Genomic DNA, 17,008 nt, shown 5'->3' on the forward strand with positions numbered 1-17,008 from the left:
AATAAATTTTAAAATAAAAATATAGCTGCAAGCAGCGATGGCGGGCCCTCGCACGTTTTTTTTATTGCTACACTGTGCCTCAGAGAAAACAATGCACGTTGGGCAAGTGTTTCAAGTGGGTAAATATTGGTGGGCTATTTAATGTAGTTACTGACCCATTTAGGGACTGTAGGTAAAATAAAACCCACATTTTAGACAAACGGGGGAGCTAGTGCGCGACTAGGAGGCACACCTATGTTTGACCTGTTTGTCCACACGCCGACAACATCATGTTGACCACATTTGGTGTCAATCGCATGAATATCCTAGGAGGGGTATTTAAAAGTTCACCGCATGCAGCTGTCAAAAAATACACCTTTATGACTGACACTTCCTTGCTCAAGTCAGAACAAGAATGCTACAGATAACTGGTGATAGCATGATAACCATCGATAACTACCATGTTAACGTTTACTATCTACCAGATTGATAATTCGCTCATCTACTAGCATAACTTGATTCATGAAGATAAATGAAGGACCAGATAGCTTCCATAACATAGTCAGGCAGACACCAAATTTCTTCAATACTTACTAGTCCAACAGCATGACGGCCAAGTCAGCATCGGTCGGGCAGCCCTTCTCCTCCTTTAGCTCACGCCAGCAGCAAACGCTGTACCAATGTTTATCCTCGTCCAGCCTTTAATTTTGTCACTCTCCCTTTTTCTCTTCCTAGACTCCTCCGACAAAACCTTTGCCGCCTTGGTTTTCGTTGCTGCTTTGGCCATGATAACAACATATAGTACACCCGCATGACAGCACAAAGAAATGCTAGTTAGGCTCTCACGTCCGAACTTGAGGAAATGGGGGTGGGGGGCGGAAGTGAGGTATGCCGTAAAGCAGTCAAATTTTGTTGTTATTTTTGTGCTTGGGTTACTACCCGCACCCGTAAGTTCCGTAGTGCCAGTAAAAGCGATACAGACCCCATCAGGCTATGGCATACGTGTAATTCAACCTATTGAAGGTCAATGTACCATCACAGGGGTCTTGGAAATATATTATGAAGGTTAAAAAACTATATAGTGTTGCTTTAAAAGTATGACACACATTAATATAGAATTTTGATGTTTAGATGTGTTGGTGTTTATATCCGCTATGCCAGAGTGGCCTCAGACTCATTAGTATTGTGAGTTCAATAAAGCTTGAGGTTAATCATATTTCATGCAATGTTTTTTTAGCTACGGCTATTTACTAGCTTTTTGTTAAAGATACAAATTAATATTGAATGATGTTCTTCCATCCCCTAGGTCAGTACTGTATGCCTGAGGAGGGAGTTACACTCACACCTCGCTCTGAGCTTTTAACAGCAGAGGAGGTGCTGACATTAGCCAGACTTTTTGTGCTAGAGGGGGTGAACAAGATACGCTTGACTGGAGGAGAACCCCTCATTCGGAAAGATATTTTGGATATCATAGGTAATCTTTAAAAAAGTTAATGTGCCATGGTGAATCTTTGTTAAACACTGGACATGTGCATGCACTGAAGGTTTATGGGGCATATATATCCCATATATCACACATTCACAGGCAGATGTACCTGTATATGTACCTATACCAATGTATAAAATATTAATTTAATAGTAAAGCAGTGATGCTTTAATGTGATAATATAAAAGACCATGTACCCGTAAATTATGATAAGAAAACGTGTCTTTCTATTACTACGTAGTCTAAACAAACGACTCTTGTAAATTGCTTCATTGTAGTTAATCAAACATATTTAATGCAACCAGCCTAATCGCTAATCACAAACACATGACTAAGTCTAACGCTTTGGTTGGTATAATTAATGTTTTTTTTTTTTGTATTCATTAAATGGAGAAAAACTATTCAGTGTAGTGTATGTTTAGAAAGAAAATACCTTATACTTGTCGCATTTTCCAGGATACTTGATCAAAAGAGAGGCTGACATCAAGAGTTTTTAAACAAAAATAATCTGTACAAAAGATGTTGTGGAGAAATAAAGTTCTTGGTGGAAGAAATAAATATAGAAATGAATGACAGAGCTAGAAAGAAGTGAAAAGACTAAAGGAATTCAGCATGAAGTGAGTAAAGAGGTGGAAGAGAGAGGGTTAAGAGAGAAATGGAGCTCAGACATTAAAAGCGAGAAGATAGCTTAAAACAACAGCACCCTGTGTGTCAGATGCCGATGGTTTGTTGTGTTCATAGTCCCTTTCAAATATTTTTTACATCAATATAAAATATTTTATTTAACCTATAATCACATAAAGGACCATACCTTAATATATATTTTTACCTAGCTTATCCTGGTTCCCCTCAGTGCTTTTGTACATACTGGTGAAATATATGTTATATACAGAGTTATATACTTTCAGAGTTATATACTTTCAAATAAAGACTTTAGAAAAAAAATCAAAAGCACCTATTTAGTTTTGTGTTTATTAACGGACTGACAACACATACAGCCATGTTTACCACTTTCAACCATGTTTTATGTAATTCCAAAGGGTTTCCTGTAAAATGATACCAAACTTTTGTATGTAAACCTGTCCATGTGGGTATAGGAAATTGGGTAGGCCAAATCCAGGCGCAAATCCCCAAAATGGGTGTAACCAATTGAGCAGATTTGAAGTAGGCAGGTGTATGATGCCTGAGAATTTTGTTTTTGTAAAGACTGCTCAACTTCATCACTTTTGTGATGCGAGTTAGGATATGGTACAGTAAGTTACATCAGACTTACAAATAGAGATGTTAACCGATGACCGTTTGACCGATAGTTGACTGTATCAACGTAACCGGTCAAAGTTGTCAGTTTTCGATAAAAAAAAATGATCTCTAATTTAGGCTATTATAGATAGTGGACTAAACGCTACTACAGTTAGTCATCTCTTGCCAAGATCTTTTTTTGTGAAGTGAACAAATGCCTCACACTCAGTTTTTCATAAAAAAACATTTGGCACGAGGTCACTGCGTTTGGTTTCACAGGCTCATAAGGTTTGTGAAAAGTAAATGCTACCGGCTATTTTTTGGTAAATTCCTTTTTTTGAATAGTAAATAAAATACAGCAATTTGAGATTGTGTTCCAAATAATTAACATTTACGTCTTTTTAGGCTAACAGTAAAGTGCAGATTAAGTTTTGTAAATCCTCAGACATGATTTTTACCACTTAATTCAGTTTTGCTTTGTAGAAAGCATTTCTTTAAAGTGAATTTCGTTTGTATAAATTGTATCTAAATTTTAATAAATGTTCTATCAACCAATTGCATGTATTTAATAAATAAAAAGCAAATATAGCAGAGAATATAATAACCGGTCCGTGCATGAAGGCGACGGCACTGCGCGTTCACTTGCATTGCATTGTTAACTAGAACACACCTCATCATAATTGAATACAACTCAGTGTAGGCCTATATGCCTCATACATTAGCATTAAATATATTTGCTGCATTTGTTCTAGAACAGACAAGGGCTTTCTCGCACAGAGTGAGTTAGACCTGCCTTGGCCGGTGCGTCCTTTAGGCATTCTGAAGGTGCCCGTTTTATCCATTGGTTTTATCGTGTTGCAGTCTATTAGGCAACATTCCGCATAAGATGGGCTTAGATTTGAAAATACATCACATCTACATTTCAGTTGTAACAGATAGCCTAAGGTGATGATGATCATCATCTTTCTTTATTATTGTTACTACCTCAAACTAAAGCGCGTCTCTTCTGAGCTGTCATTTTCTTAAATGAGCCACGGCAATTTTCAAATGAGCTTCACAAACGTCTTTATTTTCAACGTGATCACCTTGTACCTTAACCATTTCGAAACTAAGCAGCCATTTGTCCTCCGATTCGGCTCTGCGTTTGCATGTTCCGCGCTGTAGGGGATTTAAAAAAGTGTTGTGAGTGGAAGGGTAACGCCGGGCTGTGTGTGTGTGTGTGTGTGTGTGTGTGTGTGTGTGTGTGTGTGTGTACCTGGTAATTATCACGTTGTGGGGACCAATTGTCCCCATAAAGATATACCAGTGTTTTTGTGACCTTGTGGGGACATTTTGATGTCTCCATGAGGAAACATGCTTATAAATCAAACAGAATTATGTTTATTGAAAATGTGAAGTAGCAGAAAGTTTTGTGTGATGGTTGGGGTTAGGGAATGGTGTAGGTAAGGGAAATAGAATATACAGTTTGTGTGGTATAAAATGCATTACGTCTATGGAATGTCCCCACAAAACATGGAAACCAGAGTGTGTGTGTGTGTGTGTGTGTGTGTGTGTGTGTGTGTGTGTGTGTGTGTGTGTGTGTGTGTGTGTGTGAGAGCTGGAGGCAGAGAGATGCGACAGAGTTGCGAAATTGCAGGCGCAGCTCGAAATGGCTGTTATTTCAAATAGCGTAGCATATTTTAAACTAATAGCCCTATCGGTTAACCGGTTTCAACCGGCTAATGAGGCCCGGTGGCTGGTCAAGAAATATTTTTGTTTTCGCCATCCCTCTTACAAATGGTATCAAAAACATTCACATCACCTTTGCACTGTGAAAAGCGAGAGTAGTCCCACTGAAACTGATGACCATTCTAGAGCCCGACCGATTTATCGTTTTGCCGATTTTATCGGCCGATATGAGCATGTCGCAGATATATCTGTATCGGCGTATAAGCCGCAGATATGCGCCGATATGAACGTTTGTTACAGAACACATTAAATGCATTTGAAAGATGCAAGTACTTGTTTGTCCAGCAGAGTGCGCCATACTGGTTGCTAATGGCGACCCAGATCACTCACTGTAGTGACACCAGCCAATCCCCCACCCCCTTCACAGTCAGTCAGTCTCTCAGTTCAGGTGGCTGCAGTCACGCAGTGTCTTCTTCACAACATTTTTACACCTGGTATTAAGACGCGCTTTGGTCGATTGGATTATAAATGGACAAGAGAGACGCATTCCCGCTTACATTTGGTGTTTTTAATCCGTCTCTTTGTCGACTTGCGAGTTAAAACGCAAGCGGGAGAAATGACGCGAGACGGAGAAATGACACGTTTAAACTACGCGCAGCCGTGCACTTATATAACACTATATGAGATTACAGCTGCTTGTGTTGTTAGTTAACACGCTCATTTCAGAGCAATTGATTCAATAAGCTCGCGCAACTCTACACCCTTGCTAAATAAAAGAGGCGGAGCGAAGACGCTTTAGTTTTATAAAAGTCTAAAGTTTGCATGGAACCCTCAACCCTGGGTTTGTGTTATAAAAACGTTGTGCACAAGCACAACATTAAACATAGCGTACGTACATTAGTATGTGCTCCGTCAAGCATTGTCTTCGTAACTGTGAGTGGCTAACTAATTTGTGAAGAACACAACTTACTGTAAAGCTAATAATCAATGACTTCATAAGTTTCTCTTTATAACGTTATTCTCGTCAAAACTGCAAATGATGCAAGTTTTATGTATTTTGTTCTCTTTGTGTTTTAAAGTTATTTATAATAAGTCAAGTTTACTGTTTAGTGCACTGATATCAAACTAATTTTGGATAATAAAGTTTATTGTTAACTTCTTGCCTATACTTTGTCACATCAATATGGTGTTGGATCACCACATTTGTGAGTGATCACCACATTTGTGAGTGATCATTGCATTGCATTGTATTTATTCATAGTATATTATGTTAAAGTATATAGTGTATTCTATGTACAGTACTTTAGTATAATATACTGTAGTATATACTGAACTATAATGTACACATAAAGAATATCGGCCGATATATCGTTATCGGTCTTTTTTTACTCCCTAATATCTGTATCGGCATCGGCCTGAAAAAACGCATATCGGTCGGGCTCTAGACCATTCCAAGACTTGAGCTTGCAGCTCCAAAACTTGCTGTAAAAGTAGATTAGGGCTGGGACGGTTGTAATTACCATCGCAGTGGTGGAGTCAACCGGCGGTCAAGAAGTGTGCCCCGCGGTGGTGTGCACGTCGCAAATTATGAAAAATATAAAGTACAATCTCGCCGAGTGAGATGTCTTCAGGTTCGTGTTAACGCAAACAGCCAGCAGACGCGGAGTTAATGTGCTAATTTGCAAGGGAAGGAAACTGATATCAGTGATGACTCGCTGGCTTGGGGGCGGAACAATGAAGAAAGATATTGGCCGTTTCTCAAGCCGAAGACTGTAGCCTCCGGAGGTCGAATTTGCAAGCTGCATATGTCATCAAGACTTATAACATTAACAATTATAAAGTTGACTATTATTCTTTGTTAATCATACATTGTTGTAATATGCTTATGACTTGCAAATGTCTGAAAATAATAAACCAGGCTTGATGACATATACAGCCGGGACCTCCGGAGGCTGCAGCCTTCAGATTGAGAAACGTCTGTTCTCTCTTGGTCACGAAAAGTATCAATCTGCGCTACCAGTACACCATCAGAACGCGTTTTCATCGTGGCTGGAAACATTATAACCCCAAAAAGGTTTCTCACTTGTTGTTTCATGAGTGGAAGTGCTACAATGAATAAACACGCAGAAATGCGCCAATCTCCTGTGTGCTCCGGGGCTCAGCTCGAGCAGTCACCAAAATTGCCAAGCACATACGCACAGTTGCTTCACGTGACCGCGCCACTTCCCCCCTTTTCAAAGCTTGTGGGCGCTTTAGAGCATCTTTTGTTGCTAAGTAACCTAAGCATTGCTTGACGCTGTGACGGTATGTTGCCAACAGGATTGCATTGATTCATAACCTCTCCCAAGTTCATCAGTGGAGATATGTATGTTCTGGAGACAACCCAGCAGATGAAGCCTCACGTGGATTACAAATAGAATCCCTCTTGAATTCTAGATGGTTGAACGGTAGCTTCTTGACAAAAGAGGAATCTGAATGGCCTGAGGTTCCAGAAGATCTGAGTTACATCTCACCAAGTGATACAGAGGTAAAAAAGGAAATCACCATGAACTGCATGAACCTGCAAAACAATGCAACTTCCAGAATTATTGAGTACTATTCTTCATGGAAGAAACTTTTGAGAGCTACTGCATGGTGGGTGAAGCTCAAAAGACTACTGATGCTTAGAAATCAAAAAGCTAATTCCAACATTGAGCAAAAAGCATTGACACCAGAAAACTTGGACAAAGCCAAGAAATCTATAATTCACTATGAACAACAGCACTACTTTGACCAGGAACTTACACTTTTGAGAGAAGGCAAATCCATCAAATCCGGTAGCTCCATATGCAAACTAGATCCAATCATTGATAAGGGCATTTTAAGAATTGGAGGAAGACTAAGTAAAGCAGCCATGCCGGTGAGTCTAAAAAACCAAAAACCAACACATATCCAAATTGATCCTGCGTGATATCCATCAAAGGGTTGGACACTCAGGAAGAAATCACATGCTCTCACAGTTAGGTCAGAGGTTCTAGTTACCTACTGCCAACTCTTCCGCTAGAAAGATAATAAAATCTTGTGTCTTCTGCAGACGAATGCAAGCTAAAGTTGGAGAACAGAAAATGGCTGACTTACCAGAGAAGCATTTTGCTTCTGACCTATCACCTTTCTCACATGTAGGTATTGACTATTTTGGACCTATAGAAGTCAAGAGAGGTTGCTCTTAGTGAAAAGATGGGGAGTGATATTCACCTGCCTGGCTAGTCAAGCCATTCATCTCGAAGTGGCTAATACACTTGACACAAACTCTTGTATCAATGCTATTCGACGATTCTTATGTTGAAGAGGACCAGCACTGATCATCAGAACAGATTGTGGAACCAATTTTGTGGGTGCACAGAAAGAATTGGAGATCGTATTCAACCAGATTGACTATCACAAAATTCAAGAAGCATTGCTGAATAATCATGTCAAATAGATATTTAATCCACCACATGCAGCCCACTTTGGAGGAGCCTGGGAGAGGCTAATCAGACTAGTGAAAAAGTTATTGCTTTCAGTAATAAAACAACAGACACTGGACGATGATATGATACAAACAGCTTTGTGTGAATTTAAATGCATTCTCAAAGACCGGCCCATCACAACTGTATCAGGTGACCCAAATGACCTCGAACCCCTAACACCAAATCATCTTCTTCATCTGAAATCCAAGCCTCTATTACCACCTGTACTATTCAGTAAGGCTGACTTGTATACTAAAAAACGATGGAAACAAGTACAATGCCTTGCAGACCTCTTCTGGCAAAGATGGACTACTGAAAATCTTTCATTGAGGAAGCAATGGCAAAGTGGGCCAAAACCAAGAGAAACTTCAAGGTAAATGACATAGTAATCATAGTATAGTATACATAGTCAAAATAAGATTATCATTATTATTTAGAAACTTACTTTGAGTTAGCTTATAAATCCTGACGAAATTAATCGTGAGGCGTTACCTGGACTTTTGAATGCAGTTGTGCGGGGATGAACGCAAAGACGCGCGGACATGGATTTGTACGTGTATGCATCAATGCGACTGCTGCGTTGCTTTTAAAAGCGTAAATTGGGTAACTATATTGCATATAGATCTGTTTTGCCGCTATTATCTTTGTAAAGGAACACACTAGTTAACTGCTAAAATTTAAACTTGAGATTTACATCGGGGCACAAAAGATTTACACTGGGGCACGTAAAAGGGGTCTAGCGACGCCCCTGATTAGCTGTAACAATCATAGTAAATTAAGTAAGGGATGTAGTGTATTGAGTTGTTATTGAACTAATTTAAACATAATTTTAAAGTAGACATTCCAAGCATTATGTAGTAGGGGTGGCAAGGTTCACAGTTTTCGGTTCTGTACGGTTGTTGTTGTTGTTGTTGTTTTTAATCGTTAACAATCCAGAAATTTACTTCAGCAAATCTTTAAAGATCTTCATGCAGAACATGGACAGAAATAAGCACAGGGCCATGATTGGACAAATATATTAGGCTATCATTTAATGTGAAATTTTGCGAGGGTCGGCAGATTGACAGCTGAGCAGTCAGCAGTGTTTGAATAAACGCTTATATTTATAATTACCTGATAAATTGATGATATAATTGCAGTTATTCCAAAGGGATGTCCAAAAAAACTCTAGTAGAGTGTTAAATGTTTTAAGTTTAATGTATCTTTCTCGCCGTCCTGCGTAAACCCAAGCCGGTGATGGCATACTGCCGCGTGATGAGCTTGCATCTTGCATTACCTTAAATTACCCTAAATTATGCTCATACAGATAAAAGTAAAACAACATTCAAAACTGTAAATGGCGTAAAAACTGTAAAATGCTTTATTAAATAATTTAAAAAAAGGGTTTTGTGCTGCATCGGTTTTGGAGCGCGTCACACAAAAAATAAACTCATATAGGCTAGGCTACTTTTGAATTCGTTTTGTTCATTTGCAAATTATGTAAGTGAAACACATTTCGTCTACGCTTATTTATTTTAGAATTTTCTCACCAAAGATAGACGTAATCATCATGTTCTATTGATTTTAATGCTATTTGCGCATGAAACTAAACCCTTGGGGGAAATTATTTATAAATGAGTCAACAACGCCAATCAGGGTATGAACTTATTTCTCTACTTAAGTCTGGCAAACGTAATAGTGATACAGCAAACACCGAAAATTTTATAGGATTAGATTTGGAAGTTAGATTATGATGAAAACAGAGGTCCTGGCTTTTTTTCTGGCTTTATTTTTTTGATGCGTTTCTGAAAGGACTTCACTGATGGAGAGAGAACAGAATGCGCATCATGTTTAACGTTTTAAATGAGGTATAAATCATATCTGTATGTCCAAAATCAGCAGAGTAATCTAAGTCTCTTTGCATAGTGATTGAAAAATCAAGAGTTTGTGGCACCTGCGATGCAATCGTGACAGAACAATGAACACATACTATCAACTGAAAAAAGCACAAATGTCAGTGCAGGTCAAAACTTCCACAGGTCTCCAACACCTCAAAGGCCTCAGAGCCGTGGTCTCAAACTCCTGGCCAGCAAGCCATTTGGGTCCCTCACTCCCCCTCTCTGCGGCCCCAATGTTCTGTCAAAAATGTAATATAATCAGAGATTAGGATTTTTATTTACTTAGTTTCATATTCGTTTGATTATTGATGTAAACATTTAAGAGGCTCCACAGTCGCATCTAAAAATGTGTGGCAAGGCTTTCTTCTTTCCAAAGCGATTGCGAGGTTGTGCTTTGTGCGTTGCTAAGCAACCATGTCCCGCACTCTGTATGCAGCTCACTTATCTATCTTAAGTATATGTGAAAGTTTATCATTATGTTGCTTGCTATACAGTTAAACATAAAGCAGTGGTCTTATATAAATTTTTACAGAGATGAAAGTTCTTGCGAGAGTCTATTCTCAACGGATCTTGCGCATTGTACGGTACCCATAATGCACATTGGCCTCTTATGGGGCTAGTTATTTTCGTTTAGAAAGTTTTAAATATTCTATTACAAAATCACATAATTTACCCTTAGATGGCCTTTATTTATCCCCTGTAGCGGTTTGGATTAATTTTGTTAAACATGTATGCACATTCTTTAGACTTGAAGTAAGTGGACCCCATTTTCCAAATTTATAAAACTTTGAAGAGCAAGGGCATTTTCTTAAATAACTGAAAATGTGTTATTCTGAAAGATGGTGGGCATATGTATCTCGGATGACTAGATGGTAAATAAATCATGGGGAAATTTTCATTTTTGCATGAACTATTGCTTTAAGAGTTTGCCAGTATATAAGAATGAATTATATGTATGAATAGTAATAAAAATATTAATTGTTTAAAAGATTGACATAAATTAGTTCATTTTAAGTATTATTTTCTCTTGTATAGTGAGGATTGTTCTTTATTAAAGAATGTTTATTTTTATGCGATTACTTGATTTATCAATAGAAAAATCAGTAGAATACTAGATTACTAAAATAATTGATCATGCAATTATCATGCTAAGTGTTCGTATCTACGTAGATTGAGACAGGCAGAAGATTCAAACTATATGCTGACTCATTTCAGTGATTCAGATTCGACTCCCTACTTTAGAAAGCCAATAACTTCATGCACTTTTTGGTTTAACTACATCATTTACATTTATGGACAGCTACATCATACACTGCAATACAGGTCATTTTCGATTTTGGATCTGTTTGGCACTTTAAGATTGCATGCTGTGACAAAATCTAAAGGGGCTTTAAAGAAGTATTAGTTTATGGGTGTGCACACTGGTTATGCAACCTGGTTATTTGTAAAATTTTTACTTGCCATTTTTTCACCCCAGAATTATTGTTATTTCTATTCAGTTAAATGTTAAGTTTGGAATTTCGCAATCAAGTGGAATCCTGTTGGAACCTGTTCCACTTTTGTTTCATTTTTTTCCTGCTGTGATTTACAATCACAGCAGGCAGCTTCAATGTTCAGATGTTTAGACATTCATGGCATGACCCAGAATTTCCATTTCCAAGTCTAATTTATAGTGCATATTTTAACTCTACATTCTATATTTAGTATTTATGCTTGTATCCAAAGCTATGCAGAGTAGGACCAAATGGAGATCGAATCAATTAAATCGGTTAAGTTAAAGCATTCAAATTAATGTTACAGTGAGAGAATTCTGATACTCATGCTTTTGGCCACTGGTCATGTGCTACATGTCATTTGCTACATGTCTCGTGCTTTTTCTCATCTGAACACAATCCTTCAAACAAGCCCAACATAAGATTATATAAGAGTTAGGTTTAAAAACCAGATAACTCTGGGGTTTTTTTTAAATATTGTTTTTTAATTGTGTATTCCCGATAATATCAAATCAAACTGCAGTTGGATTGTTTTGATTTAAGCCTTCATTACTAAAAAATAAATACAGCTAAGTAGCACAATAAAACACAATAAAAACATGACAACATAATAATAAACATGTTTCGAAATTTGAGTTAATCTGGTTTTGGAACCAAACTTTTTATATTTATCTTCACAAACGGTGTTCAAACATGTTTAATACATAATTGTATGCATTTAACAATGCATAATTAATTTGTTTTTGTTTTTTCTTAAGTGGAATTGAGAAGGTTGGAGGGTCTGAAGACCATTGCTGTCACCACTAATGGCATGAATTTGACCAGACTGCTGCCTGGTCTTATGAAGGCTGGAGTAGATCTCCTTAACATCAGCTTAGACACTCTAGTCCCTGCCAAATTTGAGTTCATCACTAGACGTAAAGGTAAAAGACTCTGTTGATTACCAAAATACATATTACAAAACTTAGGCAAGCTAGCTTTAGGTTTTTACATGAGATTGTATACTTTGTAGAATTCAGAAAGATACAAATAAGAAAGAAAAAAGTGTCCTGCATAAAGAAGTGTAGACAGTTGGAGGCAACTGATTTGTTGTACAAAGGTAGCAGCGGAGTGAAAATCATTGAGGGCATTGAGCAGTTTAGCTCTGTTTTAAGCTTGTGTGAGAAATGTTAAGACCTGTTGCACAATGCCATTTTCAATGGCTACCCAGGTAGGTTTTAGTTTAAAAAAAAACATTTATATATTTTTATATATATTATACATTTATATATAATTATAAAGGATTATTAGGAACAACATACTAATACTGTGTTTAACCCCCTTTCGCCTTCAGAACTGGCTTAATTCTACGTGCCATTGATTAAACAAGGTGCTGAAAGCATTCTTTAGAAATGTTGGCCCATATTGATAGGATAGCATTTTGCAGTTGGAGATTTGTGGAATGCACATCCAGGGCACAAAGCTCCCGTTTCACCACCTCTTAAAGATGCTCTATTGGGTTGAGATCTGGTGACTCTGGGGGCCATTTAAGTACAGTGAACTCATTGTCATGTTCAAGAAACCAATTTGAAATGATTCAAGCTTTGTGACATGGTGCATTATCCTGCTGGAAGTAGCCATCAGAGGTTGGGGACATTGTGGTCATAAAGGGATTAGGGATGTGCATTTATGTCATTTTTCATTTCGATTAATCCATAGGTCTGAAGAACGAGTACTCGATTAACTGGGGCCGGGGCGTACACGTCATGGTGAAAATGAAAATATTTTTATTAAAAACACTCAAATAAAACTTATTTTTGACGAAACTATGACAGAACAACACATACTAGATGATTAATAAATTAAATGTTTTTTACAGGAATAGTTGCGTGATGAAGAGAAACTAAAGGGTTAATAAACACAAACCGAAGCGCTTTCTATATGACGCACTCTGCGTAATATTAAGCCTTTATACAACATAAATGTACAACGTGCATATATCTGAATAAAATGCAAGACTTCTATGTTTTCAAACACATCGAGTCAAAGCACAAGCTTCATAACATTAAACAGCTTTCAGTCTTTTGCTATCCTTTTAGCAATTAGCTGTGTCGTGTCATCCCCTTACCTGTTCTCAGTCAAGATGTAAATCTTAATGCTCGTGTGGCTCTCTGGTATCTCTTGGCATTTGATGTTTAAATATGAGATGATAACCCATTGAACTTTTGACGGGCTTGTACATTTTGCACCTGACTGACTGTATTTCCGAAAATCACGGCATCCTTTTAAACCATAGTGCCGGCTTCACGCGATCGGCGGGCTGCCGCACAATGCGCGGATCGGCGGGTTGCTGTGGCACGGGTGCATGGAATTATCTGTTTGTTTATGAATCATGCATGGCAATGTTACTGATGTCATACGCCGGTCTGCGTAGCTCAACACGATGTCAAACACACATCTCCAGACCCAGTCTTTACTACCACATGCGCTTGTAACACTAACCAGACATCCAAATGCCGCCATATCCACAATAAATAAATAAATAAACCCACATGATCATCGTTTTCGTGATCGATCATCAATGCCACGTACCAGTACTCGAGCAATCGAGTACTCGTGCCCATCCCTAAAAGGGATGGACATGATCAGAAACAATGCTCAGGTAGGCCGTGGCATTTAAACAATGCCCAATTGGCACTAAGAGGCCTAAAGTGTGCCAAGAAAACATCCCCCTCACCATTATACCACCACCAGCCTGCACGGTGGTAACAAGGCATGAATGATCCATGTTCTCATTCTGTTTACGCCAAATTCTGACTCTGCCATCTGAATGTCTCAACAGAAATCGAGACTCATCCGACCAGGCAACATTTTTTCAGTCTTCAACTGTACAATTTTGGTGAGCTTGTGCAAATTGTAGCCTCTTTTTCCTATTTGTAGTGGAGATGAGTGGTACCCGGTGGGGTCTTCTGCTGTTGTAGCCCATCCGCCTCAAGGTTGTGCGTGTTGTGGCTTTACAAATGCTTTGCTGCATACCTTGAACGTCAAAGTTGCTCTTCTATTAGCTTGAATCAGCCCATTACCCTCTGACCTCTAGCATCAACAAGGCTACATACTGGATGTTTTTCCCTTTTCACACCATTTTTTTGTAAACCCTAAAAATGGTTGTGCGTGAAAATCCCAGTGACTGAGCAGACTGTGAAAACTCAGACCGGCCCTTCTGGCACCAACAACCATGCCACGCTCAGAAATGCTTAAATCACCTTTCTTTCCCATTCTGGAGATTGTCTTTACCAGGACCACACCCCTAAAAGCATAAAGCAACTGCCACGTGATTGCTTGATTAGATAATTGCATTAATGAGAAATTGAACAGATGTTCCTAATAATCCTTTAGGTCAGTGCAGTAAGATTTTAATCGATTGACTCAAAATCAATACTCAAAAATGTTTGTAGAAGAGAAGCATTGCACTAGATAGAAAATAGAAGAAATTGACATAAAAATGAAATATACAGTGTATATGAATATATGACGACAGTCTCCAATAACATTTGCAGGATTTTATAATGTAATAAAAGGCATTGAGAAGGCTATTGAAATGGGCTACAATCCAGTCAAGGTAAGCTGCTTTAGTGTTATATTTAATAAGAACATTGTAACATTTTTGATGGGGACATGTTTTTCTTTTTCAAGGTTTAATTTATTTTTTCATAAAGGCATGAGGATGTAGTTACTAATGAGTTGAAAAAGTTAACTTCCTTTTTCTGTGGTGGCGTGTAGATTGTGTTTGTTTGTTTTTTTGTTTGTTTGTTTGTTGTTTGTTATAACTTTGTTGTTATAACTTGTTTAGTTATATTTCACAATCTTATCTTATTTTTTTGATTAATTTATCTAACTTCATTTGCCATCATGCATCACTTTTTATTGCTGAGTTTTATGTCTGTGTTTGTTACTTTTTCCACTTTTCCTGGTGCTGTACATCTACTTTTTGTCTAAAATCAGTGCAGTATGTAATGATGGCATATGCACTTTATGTCACAAGTATAATTTAGCTTCTTCTGTCAGAGAAGTGACTTGTGATAAGTCTAAGGACGTTGTGCGGGTGAAGGAGATGGAAACTTTCATTGGAACGCTAGTTAGGGGCTAGTAAGAGTGAAAATGTTTAGGGTGTTTCTGTCACGGTTGGTATAACCGGATAATGGAAAATAATAATAGATGAACCCAAACGCAAGATGTATGAAAATATAACTATTTATTAACAGAAACTAAAACACCCACGAGGGGGTAAAAACAGAAGGAAACAGAAACACTGTGTTGGAACACAAAATAAACAGAACACGAGAAGAACTCGGATTTGAAAAACTGGTGACACATAAACACAGCTTCTACAAACAACGCACGCACACCACACAGAGAACACAAGGGCATTATATAGACAGCACATCAATGGGGAACAGGTGAACATAATAAATCACTTAAGACATGATTACATAAGGGAGTAGGGTAAAAGTGACAAGACACTGGGAACACGTGTTACACATACATGATGTGAAACAACACGTATTCCCACATAAAACAATGCTGCCCTGGTCCTGCCCTCTGGATAATAACCAAGGTCAGGCAAGACCATGACAGCCACAAAACACTGGGAACACGTGTCACACAGATATGATGTGAACACACGTGTTCCCACGTACACACACTGCTGCCCTGACCTTGCCCACAGAACATAGACCTGATCTACACTAAGGTCTGGCAAGATCACGACAGCAACAAGACACCGGGGACATGTGGCAGCCACACACAGAATGTGATCCCACATGTCCCCACACAGAACATGATACTGCCACGGTCCTGTCAGATGCACTCAGACCTACATCTAGCACGGATGTCTGACAGGACCATGACAGTTTCTAGTGTACACTGTAAAACCCGATAAGTTAACTCAACTTAAACCATTTGAGGAAACCGATTGCCTTAAACCATTTAAGTTCTAAAACATATCAGTATTGTAAACTCGTGAATTAAAGTGCATATGACACAATATATTTGTGTTGGTTTAGCCAATTATTTAGAGTAAATGTAACTTAAAGATTTTAAGTTTGCTTAAGTTCAAACCACTTAGTTGGTTTTAGTTAACTTAATAAATCTTATTAAGTTCACATAACTATACAGCTACTCAAATGGTTTGAGGAAACCAATTGCCTTAAACTCAAATCAATTAAGTTACATGAGTGCAGAAAATCATTAGTATAAAAAATGATGACAAAAATGGTACAATTTTTACAGTTAATTGAACAACTATTTATTTTACAAAAGGTTTTAGACATAAAACAAAAGTGTGCTGTTCAGTCCACAGTTTGTCCGTGCGGTTGTAAAATGTAGTAAAAAGAATCTACCAAAATTCAGGCCCTTGAAAGGTAGTAAAAGGTAACAAACGCAATTTCACTTGGTAGTATATATTTTTCGCTTAATATTTGTGTCTCCGTGTTTAAACTTCATCTAGCATAGTTTAAAAATATATACGGTGCTAACAGGACCTGAGTGAGTCCGAGTTGAAGTTTAAGCAGTCTGTGCAGATTGAGTGCACACACCTAGTATTTTCTCATTCAAGGTTACGCGCCCACGTCAAGTTGCTGTGTGTGTGGTCACAAAACCTTAACATTTGTACTAGAGCTGCACGATTAATCGTTAAAAGATCGTGATCTCGATTCGACCCCCCCCCCCCAAACGATCTTAATCCAGCATTTTGACGATTCAGGTAATTATATTTTCAAGGAGGAAAGACGCAGTCTCGTC

General features: G+C 38.1%; 1 protein-coding gene across 7 annotated transcripts in view; it reads left to right on the forward strand.

The window, feature by feature from the left end:
* Window positions 1-17,008, forward strand: part of LOC129417554 (molybdenum cofactor biosynthesis protein 1) — a 187,259-nt gene that overhangs the window by 33,980 nt on the left and 136,271 nt on the right. For all 7 annotated transcript variants that reach the window (XM_073864847.1, XM_055172307.2, XM_055172309.2 and 4 more), the window contains 3 exons: window positions 1,286-1,453; window positions 11,989-12,153; window positions 14,767-14,828. In XM_073864847.1, the coding sequence (XP_073720948.1) occupies window positions 1,286-1,453; window positions 11,989-12,153; window positions 14,767-14,828 (395 nt within the window). The remainder of the gene's footprint in view (window positions 1-1,285; window positions 1,454-11,988; window positions 12,154-14,766; window positions 14,829-17,008) is intronic.

This window comes from Misgurnus anguillicaudatus, unplaced genomic scaffold (assembly GCF_027580225.2).
Source record: "Misgurnus anguillicaudatus unplaced genomic scaffold, ASM2758022v2 HiC_scaffold_28, whole genome shotgun sequence".
NCBI lineage: Eukaryota > Metazoa > Chordata > Actinopteri > Cypriniformes > Cobitidae > Misgurnus > Misgurnus anguillicaudatus.